This window comes from Pelodiscus sinensis, chromosome 10 (genome assembly GCF_052426305.1).
Source record: "Pelodiscus sinensis isolate ZL-2025 chromosome 10, ASM5242630v1, whole genome shotgun sequence".
Classification (NCBI taxonomy): Eukaryota; Metazoa; Chordata; order Testudines; family Trionychidae; genus Pelodiscus; species Pelodiscus sinensis.
Genome location: NC_143061.1, coordinates 17372683 through 17384850, shown reverse-complemented (window position 1 = coordinate 17384850; position 12168 = coordinate 17372683). Strand labels below are relative to the sequence as shown.

At 43.8% G+C, this 12168-nt stretch overlaps 1 protein-coding gene across 7 annotated transcripts in view; it reads right to left on the bottom strand.

The window, feature by feature from the left end:
• The window catches only part of PHC3 (polyhomeotic homolog 3), a 116525-nt gene extending 113810 nt beyond the window's left edge, over positions 1 to 2715 (bottom strand). For 6 of the 7 annotated variants that reach the window (XR_012906288.2, XR_012906287.2, XM_075937890.2 and 3 more), the window contains exon 1: positions 2650 to 2691. Coding sequence is in view for 5 of the 7 variants with exons in the window: in XM_075937890.2 (XP_075794005.2) it covers positions 2650 to 2663 (14 nt within the window). In the remaining 2 variants the exon portion in view is untranslated. Of the gene's footprint in view, positions 1 to 2649 lie in introns of all 7 variants that reach the window. The other variant, XM_075937894.2, reaches the window with a different exon arrangement.
• Between the last annotated feature and the right edge of the window lie 9453 nt (positions 2716 to 12168).

The window sequence follows — 12168 nt, the reverse complement described above, 5'->3', positions numbered from 1 at the left end:
TGGCCATTTTAGCCATCGGGCTTTCTTGCGCAAAAAATTAAGGTGCCTGTCTACACTGGCCCTCTTGTGCAAGTATTCTTACGCAAGAGGGTTTATCCCTGAGTGAGAGCGTCAAAGTATTTGCGTAAGAAGCACTGAATTCTTACATTAGAACATCAGTGCTCTTGCGCAAATTCAAGCGGCCAGTGTAGACAGCTGGCAAGATTTTGCGCAAAATCTTGCCAGTCTAGATGCGCCCCATCTGTAAAAAGGGAATAATGATATTTGTTTGCAAAATGCTTGGAGATCTATTAATGAAATGATCTACTAATATGTAAGCATTATGTATCATCACTACGGGTTATGCCTACAATACGAAGCTGATCAGTTCTGATACTCTCGAGTAGAGGACAGCAGCCCTATGTGCATATGCCAGTATCATTCAACATTAAGAAAAAACATATCAGGTAAAAAGGAAAGTAATACAAAGACAAACTTTACGGTATTGTATCTTCCTCCCATGAAGGATCCTGGGTATATTTCAATTAAACATTTACATTTAAAATTTCTCTTTCTGGTTTGAGCAGAATATTGTGTAATTCAACTAAGTTATCATGACTACAGTAAAATAACCCTAGATGTTTAATTTTAATAACTGATAAGTATTTTGGAGGTACAACTCTGGCTATGTGTGGGATGTCTTCACCACTAGTGGCTGAGTCACTAGAGGACAACAGCCTACTATTTCAACAAGGCAATAGTTGTTCTTTTTGAGCAAGTGGGACCATTTCTTCAAAAATAAGTTTATTACTCTCTCAACTTTCCTGATCATTAACTTGTTGAAAATGTATGCAATAACTATATGAAAAATATACTATAATTATGCACAGTTTTTGTCATGTTTATCTGACATATAACCTTGAATCATTGGGCTATAACTAACTCACTCAAATCAACCCTACTTCCATGTTTTTGCCACTGACTGTGTGTGAGAGAGAGAGACAAAGAGAATATTATGTCCTCTATTAAGTGGGTGCAGCATAAAAAGCACTATAGGTATTTCATTAGTGAAAGCTATCATCATCTTTTGTTAGTTCATGTAACAGAGATCTATATTTTTGAGACATTTTTATTTTTGGAGCTAAAAAGCCTGGAATCCAAAATCAGTTCAGCAGGTGGGTGATGATTTATAACACAGAGAATAACCTCTCCATGTTTAATGATGAAAACGAAGTCCCTTTCATACGACTGACTTATCTTGTTCACAGAGAACAGCTACATGAAACAGCTACAGTGGCATAGCTATTTTGGTACGGATGCCCTGGTGTTAGCTCTCTAGTGTAGACACAGCCTTAGACTAGAATTTGGAGCAGCTCAAGCAGCAAGCAACTAAACAAAGCCATAAAAATACCAGAAGACATGGGCATCAAACCGCAAGAATCAGAGGAACCACAGTGTTAAGGGGATAGAGTGAAACCAGTCTGCTAAATTCAGTGGTACCTCAGTTTTACCAGGAAGATCCTATGCAGGTGACTCGGTTGGGTATGTTAGGTATCGGGTGATTGAATAGTCATTTAACTGCATGAAATTTTAGTTGTTACATGACTATTCAATAGTCCCTGGGGGTTGGGCCAGCAACCAGTGTGCTCCCGGCCCCACACCCAGGGAGCCCCCTTCCATCCCATGCTGCTACATTTGTATCAAAGGCAACAGTGCAGGGTGCAGAAGGAGCTGGTCCATGAGGGGAGCCAGTTTAAAAACCAGTTCCCCACACAGACTGGCTGTTTGCCATCCCGGGCTGCTGTATTTGATACAGAGGTAGCAATGTGGGGTGACAGCAGCCCCTTTTCATTGGGGGTCTAAACGCCCCAGAGATGGAGAATGCTACACGGGATGCAGAGCAGACTCTGTCGATGGGGTGCTCAGACCCCCTGCGGACAAGGGCTGCTGCTGCAAAGCAGCCTAGGCCTCACTGCGGACTGAGGCTGTTTTGTGGCAGTCTCACCTGCCCCCCGGCCTGGCACCCGCCTCAAGTATTCTTAACAGACCAAGTATGCTTAACAGATTCCATGAAATTGCCTGATGACTTTAGGCGTACCCAGCAAGCGTGAAAAATCAGGACAGAGGGCAGGGAGTAATAGGCACCTTTATAAAACAGAGCCCCAGATACCACAGCTATCCCAATAAAACTGGACATCTGGTCACCCAAAAGCCACCCCAACACTCACCCCCCCTCCCATGCCAAGCCCTCAGCAGATTGCCCTGAGGCAGAAATATATCTCGCCCCCTCCCCCGCCTCAGCCCTCCCTATGCCACCACCCACTTTGAAACACAACATCGACCCCAGGTCATCCAGCCCTACGCAGCCTCCCACCATGACACTGCCACCCCCGGGCCAGGCCACCCACCACATGACACTTCGGGCCGGGCCGCCCTTTCCATGCTGCCCTGTGGGACGGGCTGGCCAAGGATGGGATCCCGGGATGGGGGGGAGGTGCGGCAAGCGGGAACCTCAGAGGTGCCCGATGCCCAGCCTGACACCCGACGGCTCACAGCACGAGGCTGACCTACGGTCGCCGCTTTGTCAGGTCCCGCTTCCCGGCCCCGCCCGCCACCTCCCGCCCCCAGACACTCCAGCGGGACCAGACTCGCCTCGAACGAATTACTCACTTCGCTTCCGCCATCTTCTCTCCTCCCTCAAGGGGAGGCACCGCGCGTGCGCCCCGCCGACCGCAGGTCGCAATCGACAGAAGGGGGGGGGGGAGTTGTGACACCCACCGGCCAGACGGCACGTGACCTCCCCTCCCCTTTGCCCGCCACTGCTGCAGGTAGCTCACCTAGCGCCGCTGTCCCGTCCCTCCCACCCCGCTTGGTGCGGGTGGGCGCCATAGCGCGGCAGGCAGCGGCTCCCGCCAGTCCCCTCCCGACACAGCTTGTGTGATGGGAAAGCTTCTCCCGCAGTCTGAAAGGGGACGGGGGCTAAGAGCCGTGGCTCAGGTCATGGGAGGGTCTAGGGATCTGTTACGTTCCAGCCGAGTCGTGTGTCCCAAATCTATCTCCAGCCGGGACCATGAAAGGCCAGCATGGGTCCTGGTAAAATGGTGGTCGCTTTGAGTTGAGCCCGACACAATGGCACTCCCTTCAGCCCTCCTGCCCCGTGTTTGTTTTTTGGAAAATTTTAAAGAGTGCCAGGAGAATGGGGCTGCTCGGAATTAGAGGGCAGTTAGATGGGCTGGGGACAAAGGGAAAGCTGCATTCCCTGCCCTTGGCCCCCACTGTGCAAGTCACTTACAGCCTGATGTTCTGAGCCTTCGCATCTCCCCACCCTGAAATTAATGAGCCCGGCAAGAGGTCAACTACAATCCTGAAAAACTTTCTTCTCAGTTTCCCTCTTGTGAATAATTAACTGTTCACCTCCCACATAGCGAGGGCAACATTAGTTAACGTGCATATCAGTTTATTTGTGAGCATTTTAAGATCCTTGGATAGCAGGAACTATAGAAATGCAGCTAATTTATTTTTATTTTTTGTGAACAAATATATAAAATATCAGTTTCCCCCTTTAATAGCACAAATTAAGGCCTTGTTTATGCTAACCCTCACTGTCAAGTTGACATATTTACCACAGCATCTCGTGTGCAGTAAGGTTAGCAGGGGTTCTTCTCCCATTGACACCAGCTACTCTTCTCATCCTGGTGGAGTACCAGCGTCAACGGGAGAGCACTGGGAGATCAATTTATCTCATCTACCATGATAAATTGACAGCCAGTGGATCAACTGCTGCAGCGTCAATCCCTGACATAGCTGAGACAAACCGTCAGTGATGATGTTGTGACTCTCATGACCACTCCACACTGGGTTGTGTCATATTTTTGTGTCAAGACGATGACTGCATGGTGACAAAATGTCATCAAGTTGCATAATGTCATGCTAACTCAGTGATCAAGTTCATCCACCAAGCACATTAAAAAAAAAAAACCTAATGTATGGTATGAAAAACACTTTTGCCACAAAACAATCAATTAAATCAGTGAGACTAAGCATGTGCATAATTGTAGGACTGGGACCAATGTAAGTTAGTTATTCATGGTATGTCTACACAGCAAACTAAACTCATGTCTGGTCCATGCAAGCTGATCGTGGGCTCATGGGGCTTGAGCTGTTTTATTCCTGTGTTGACTCTCAGACTTATGCTGGAGCCAGAGCTTTAGGACCTTGCAGAACGGGATGGTCCTGGCGCTCGGGCTTCACCCTAAACCCATAAGGCTACACAGCAGTGAGAAAGCCTACCAATTTAATCCCCATAAACCCAAGTCAATTGTCATGAGCCAGCCACAGGAGTTTCTTTGCTGTAGCCATACTCTGTCCTGCAGAGAACAGTGAATGCAGCCATATATGGGCTGTATATAAGAGTCTAGGGTGAAAGAGTGAGGGGAAAAATAAACCCTTAGTATTTTCAGTAAATACTTTGTGAAAATTTTAAAAATCAGTTATTTTAAAAAACTTTTAAAATGACATTTTAGAATTTTTTAAATCACATTTTTATAAATCTAGTGATATTTATCAAATCTGTGCATAACTTTACCAATCACTGCCTACTGCTAGATATTTATTTTATTCTGAGACTGATCTTGTGAGGTATTAAACATGTCTTACCAATTTCAAGAGCCCTCAGTTCTCCCGGGGGGTGGGGGAGAAGGGGCAGGAGGAATTCAGATGCTATTGAAGTTATGGGAGTTTTGGCATTTATTTCAGTTGGACCAGGATTTCACCTATACACTTTAAAGTTGAGAGTATTCAGTATTTTCTAGGAGGTGCTTAGCATCTCACAAGAGTGGTCCTCCTAGCCTTGATTCCGTGTCCCTTATGTCAAAGAGGATGGGGCTCTTTTCAGACTACACTGAGAATGCCACACCTCAAGGCGATAGAAATGTAGCCGTGTTAGTCTGGGGTAGTTGAAGCAAAATGCAGGACAATGTAGCACTTTAAAGACTAACAAGATGGTTTATTAGATGATGAGCTTTCGTGGGCCAGACCCACTTCCTCAGATCAAATAGTGGAAGAAAGTAGTCACAACCATATATACCAAAGGATACAATTAAAAAAAAAAAAAAAAAAAAATCAAGGCACCTCAAAGCAGACTGCAAAAAATTGAGCAAACAATTCCCAAAATTGGCATTTTATTCTGTAATTAGATTCATCAAACCAGTAACAAAAAAAGTCTGCAAAAATCACACAAGTTAACAAAAAAACAAACATTGTCACCTCCTTGTTCCCATCTAGACAGCCAAATCTAATACAATGATGTATTACTGAAAACCTGATTTACTATGAGAGGTCCATAAATCCTAAAGGAGTGGACATTTACCCCCAGGTAAATACGAGTCTCAGACCTTACCCAATAATCATGTTGATGCCAATCCTTAAATAACTAAAACTAAAGGATTAATAATAAAATAAAAAAGAAAGCAGAGAGTTACAAATGGCTAAAAGATCAGTATAAAAGTGACTTCTAGTGTTCATAGTTCAGGATCACAGAAGTGTTGAAATAAAAGTCTTGTAAAAGTCTCTTTGGAATTGTACCAGCAGACCAAAATGCAAAGGCAGCTCAAATTTAAAGTATTTCCATGCATTTCCAGAATATTCTGAATAATTATTTGGAAGAGCTTGATTTTACAACTTATATTTTCCCTTTTCAAAGTTTAAGAAGAGTAAACATGGCAAGATCAGACCTAAGGCTTGTCTTTTAGAGCTAGGACCCTGGCAATTTTACAATAATGAAAAATGTGTTATGGACCATAAAATAAGCTTTGCCTCATTAAATCTAATCACCCTGTGCTGCTGGGAGTGCCCCAACTGAGGACTCCTAGTTGCTAGTCCATCAGGCTAGGGAGGGACAGGATTTGTCCTTCTCCTGCACCCTCTGCTTTTGGTGGGGAGATCAGACCCATCTCCATAGGCAATGTGAGGGTATACCACTGTCACTTATGCACTGCCTCAGCAGGTGGGTACCACTCTAACTTCTGCACTGTCCAAGTTCTTCCCATCAGGACAGGACAGAGAGTATGGTAAGAAACCACCTTAGCTCAACCAGGAGATCTTACATGATCTAAAAATAAAAAAGAAACCATATAAAAAGTGGAAACTAGGTCAAATTACAGAGGATGAATATAAGCAAACAATACAAGTATGCAGAGGCAAGATTAGAAAGGCAAAGTCACAAAACGAGCTCAATCAAGCTCGTGTAGACTGGCATGATTTTTCGCAAATGCTTTTAACGGAAAAGTTTTCCATTAAAAGCATTTGCGGAAAAGAGCGTCTAGATTGGCACGGACACTTTTCCGCAAAAGCACTTTTTGCGGAAAAGCGTTCGTGCCAATCTAGACGTGCTTTTGCGCAAAAAAGCCCCGATCGCCATTTTCGCCATCGAGGCTTTTTTGCGCAAAACAGTATTGTGCTGTCTACACTGGCCCTCTTGCGCAAATGATTTGCGCAAGAGGGCTTTTGCCCGAACGGGAGCAGCATAGTATTTCCACAAGAACACTGACAATCTTACATGAGATAGTCAGTGTTCTTGCGGAAATTCAAGCGGCCAGTGTAGACAACTGGCAAGTTTTTCCGCAAAAGCAGCTGATTTTGCGGAAAAACTGGCCAGTCTAGACACAGCCACAGGGTAACAAGAAGACATTGTATAACTATATTAGAAGCAAGAGGAAGACCAAGACAGGACTGGCTCATTGCTCAGTGAAGAGGGAGAAATAACAACAGGAAATTTAGAAATGGAAGAGGTGTTTAATGACTTCTTTGTTTCGGTTTTCACCAAGAAGTCAGATGGTGATGGGATGCCTAACATAGTGAATGCTAGTGGAAATGGGGGAGGTTTAAAAGTTAAACAGTTAAAAATTACTTAGAAAATTTGATATCTGCAAGTCACCAGGGCCTGATGAAATGCATCCTAGAATACTCAAGCAGCTGATAGAGGAGGTAGCTGAGCCTTTAGCTATCATCTGTGAAAAATCATGGAAATCGGGAGAGACTACAGAAGACTGGAAAGAGGCAAATATAGTGCCCATCTATAAAAAGGGGAAAAAGAACAATCCTGGAAACTACAGACCAGTCAGTGACAGAGAAGATAATGGAGCAAGTAATTAAGGGATTCATCTACAAACATCTGGAAGATAATAAGGTGATAATTGTCAAAGTCAGACAGGACTCACAGATTTGTCAGACCGCTCTGTTTATTTAGCAAAGCTGCTCTGCTAAATTAACCCAGAAAATGTGAGTGCCCTACAAGGTTCAAACCCCTTGATTTACACAGTCAAAAGAAAGTCAAAATTAACAGGATTAAAAGAGGGGCGAGGCTAGTCAAGTATCTTCATTTCCACATCAAGCACACAGCAATCTCCTGTCCATATCTCCTTGGTTAGTTATCTCAATTGCTTTCTCCCTAACACCTAATGTTCCTTTTCCTATTAACTCTGGCTAGCACTCTGGAATCTGCATACCTACAAACAACATTAACATACTTTTCTTCTTCCTGTTAAAAGACAAACAGTATTCCTTCAACTTATTCAATTATTACAGCATAATTCATCTTTCTCTTACAGTATAATTCTTTCTACTTTCACATAGGTAACAGCCAGCATGGATTTGTAAAGAACAAATTATGTCAAACCAATCTAATATCTTTCTTTGATAGGATATCAAGCCTTGTGGATAAGGGAGAAGCAATGGACGTGGTATACCTAGGCATTTGACATAGTCTCGCATGACTTTCTTATCAATAAACTAGGGAAACACAACCTAGATGGGGCTAGTATAAGGTGGATGCATAACTGTCTGGATAACTGTTCTCAGAGAGTAGTTATTAATGGTTCACAGTCATGCTGGAAGGGCATAACAAGTGGGGTTCCTCAGGGTCTGTTTTGGGACCAGTTCTGTTCAATATCTTCATCAAGGATTTAGATGATGGCATAGAAAGTATGATTATTAAAATTGCAGATGATACCAAGCTGGGAGGGGTTGCAAGTGCTTTAGATGGTAGGGTAATAATTCAAAATCATCTAGACAAACTAAAGAAATGGTCTAAGGTAAATAGGATGAAGTTTAATAAGGACAAATGCAAAGTACTCCACTTAGGAAGGACCAATCAGTTTCATACATACACAATGGGAAGTGATTATCTAGGAAGGAGTACTGCAGAAAGGGATCTAGGGGTCACAGTGGACCATAATCTAAACATGAGTCAACAGTGTGACACTGTTGCAAAAAAAGCAAACATGATTCTGGGATGCATTAACAGGAATGTTGTGGACAAGACATGAGAAGTCATTCTTCCGCTCTACTCTGTGCTGATTAGGCCTCAATTGGAGTATTGTGTCCACTTCTGGGCACCACATTTCAAGAAAGATGTGGAAAAATTGGAGAAGGTCCAGAGAAGAGCAACAAAAATTATTAAAGACCTAGAAAACATTAGCTATGAGGAAGACTGAAGGAATTGGGCTTTTTTAGTTTAGAAAAGAGAAGACTAAAAGGGGGGACATGATAGCTGTTTTCAAGTATCTAAAAAGGTATTACAAGGAAGAGGGAGAAAAATTGTTCTCCTTGGCCTCTGATGATAGAACAAGAAGCAGTGGCCTTAAATTGCAGAAAGGGAGGTTTAGGTTGGACATTAGGAAAAACTTCCTAACTGTCAGGGTGGTGAAACACTGAAATAAATTACATAGGGAGGTTGTGGAATCTCCATTACTGGAGATATTCAAGAGCAGGTTGGATAGACATCTATCATGGATGATCTAGACAGTGATTGGTTCTGTCCATGAGGGCAAGGGACTGGACTTGATGATCCCTCAAGATCCCTTCCAGTTCTAGTATTCTATGATTATATGTTCACTCTTTGTACAATCCTCAATTCTGCAGTATAGCAACTCCAGGGCTTCTGCCCCAGCAGTTTGCGCCTGGTCTCAGGGCTTCCACATCCCCATTGCAGCAGTTGGGGCTCCCTCTCACATCCAGGTCTAGCCCCTATGGCTGCAAGCTGGGGCTCTGGTGCCCACTTTTCTGAGGGTCCCCAAATTGGCCAGGGCCCCACATTAATCTGCCATGGGACTAGCAGCTAGGAGCCCCAAGTTCCCTATGGGAACCTCCTCCAACTTCAGGAAAGTCGGTGGCTCTGAAGTCAGCACAGCAGTGAGGGTGGCACTTTCATCCCTCCCCCTATTATCTCATTTGGGATCAGATGTAAACATCTGAAATAATGAAATTGACTAATTAAAAAACCCTCTCGCTGTGAAATTCACTGAAATTGTCCATGAATTTATTAGGGCCCTATTTATAACTCTTCTAGAAGTCTGACAACCCTTACAATAGAAACTTTCACAGCAAGGCCTTCCTCCAAAAAAGAATAGGCCTTGCATATAGCATGTGGACCATTGCTTGGAAGCTTATCTTCCACTTCTTATACATACCCCAGTAAACTAGTTAGTTTCATTCACATAAAACAATTAACTGTCCCATCATTATAACACAGTTAAACAAAAGTTAATGTAGATAATATTATTAGTTTCCTGCAGTATCTTATATCTTTGGTCTTATGGTTAACTGGCCACAATTACATACATAATTAAGCCATGGAATGGATTAGGGATGTAAGCAACTAGTCAACTAGTGACTTGACCAGCCGCTTCCCTGCTCTTGTTGCCTCTATCAGAGAGAGGCAGTAAGTGGGTGTGGCGGCGCGTCGGGATCCCCTGCCTTCTGCACCCCCATAGTGGCACAAACAGACTCCACCAGCCAGTAGAATAGAGGGAGTTTATTGCTTCTCTAGGATACAGCGCAGCACAGATGTAATCTTGTTACAGGGACTGGGGCTAGGAGGCCTCAGTGCCCCCCCTTGAGATGGGGGGTGGCTGGGCCCTACAATCCCAGCCCCCCCCCCCCCCCCCCCCGCTCCTTCTCCCCTGCTTCCCAGACAGACTCTAAAAGACTATCCCTTCCAGCTCTGCCCCCCAGCCAGGGGCGGCATTCCACCTTCCTTTGTTCCTCTCCCTGGGAGGTAACTGGTCGAACAGGTTACCTCCCTGTCCCATCACCTACTCTGCTGGGCCATGGTACAGACAGTAACCAGTGGTGGTCACCCACAGCCCAAGCCTAGCAACCAGCAAGGTACCAACACTATGTCACAGTGGGGGAGCAGGAGCCAGTGCTGGGGGAGCCGGCTTATAAGCTGGTCGCCCCCCCAGCACCATCTCCTGGGGAGTCAGAGAGGTAGAGGCATAGCAGGGGGGACTGGGCATGAGCCAGGAATCAGCTGATTCCTGGCTTGTGCCCAGTTCCCCCCTGCATTTGTACTTTTTAAATGTATTAAAAGTCAGATGGCTCTTAATACATTTAACAGGCAGAGCTGCAGCATGGCTTACGGAACCAGGAACTAACCCTGCTGCAGCTCTGCAGTTTTTCCTCCTTATCAATTAATCAACTAATTGATGGAAATTCCATCAACTAGTCAATTAGCTAATTAAATGCCATTTAACATCCCTAGAATGGATTAGCATCTACAAACTAATCAGTTTTATTTTTAAACCTCTAACAAGAAAGAGGTAAACACAGAAAAACACATTTAACATCAATCCTTGATTTCTTTTACTACAAATGAATGTGTTGATGATTGCTTATCTAGTACATCTCTGAAAATCATATCCAAGTAGATAGACCTGATTACAGTTGTAATGCCTCCTGTTAAATTATCATGGGTCATACAATATGGCTGTGTCTAGACTGGCCAGTTTTTCCGGAAAATCAGCTGCTTTTCCGGAAAAACTTGCCAGCTGTCTACACTGGCTGCTTGAATTTCCACAAAAGCACTGATGATCTCATGTAATATTGTCAGTGTTCTTGCGGAAATACTATGCTATTCCCGTTCGGGCAAAAGTCCTTTTGAGCAAAACTTTTGCGCAAAAGGGCCAGTGTAGACAGCTCAGATTTGTTTTCCGCAAAAAAGCCCCAATCGCGAAAATGGCAATCAGGGCTTTTTTGCAGAAAAGCATGTCTAGATTGGCATGGACGCTTTTCCGCAAAAAGTGCTTTTGCGGAAAAGCATCCGTGTCAATCTAGACGCTCTGTTCCGAAAATGTTTTTAATGGAAAACTTTTCCGTTAAAAGCATTTCCGGAAAATTACGTAGCCTATGAGTCATTAGGTTGGTTGGTCTATCAGTGTCACAAAATAGAGGGAGATAATTTAAGATTTCGCATTACAGAAGTATAGCAGGCTGATAATTTTTGTATGATGGCTGGCAGGCCAAGGGTTAAAGTCTTGTTCCAGGTTGTTAGCAACTAGATTTGTAATTATTCCCCAGGAAACAACTGTTTTCTTATCAAAGCATGTGTTTGACTAAAATATACATATTGTTACCCTATGTTATTTGAGCTCTGTAAATGAAAGTTTTTAGGCATGTCTGCATTATGGAGACTATACCACCACTATACCAACATATAGACCAGAGCTACTCAACTTTGGAAGCCCCAGGGGCCACAGTGATACTCACAGCACATGCAGGGGGCCACAACTTAAGTGTGGTTGCATATACATGCAAATATATATGCAAATATCTTCTTTCACACTGACAGGCATGAATACAAAGATTAAGGCAAGACTACACAACACACAGGCCCCATTTAAGTCAGTTCTGCTGATATTAATAAAATGCAATATTTACCCGATTTTCACCCATATGACAGCAATGACAGTCCAGGAATTGCATATTACTACTAAAATGCATATCAACAGAAGACCATTATAGTGACTCGCTGTTATGGAGTGTATTCCCAGTGGAGGCCATGTTCAAAGGATCCCACCTGTGGGCCGCATGTGGAGCCCTGCATAAACCCAAAGTGCACTGAGGGCTGCAAACAAACAGGCTGCATGCGACCTGTGGGCTGTATGTTGAGCAGCTCTGATATAGACTATGTTGCTGTAGCTATGCTGGCAATACCACATTTAGATACATCCTGTACTGAGGGAATGGGTTCTTCCCCATTGTTTTTGGGAACACCACCTCTCCCAATGACAGTAGCTACACTGACATAAGAAGACATAGCTGTGTCTACATTAGCAATTAAGTCAGGATAGGTAAATCAGCCAGTGATTGGAATTTTCACACCCCTGACCACGTAACGAGGTTGACCTAATT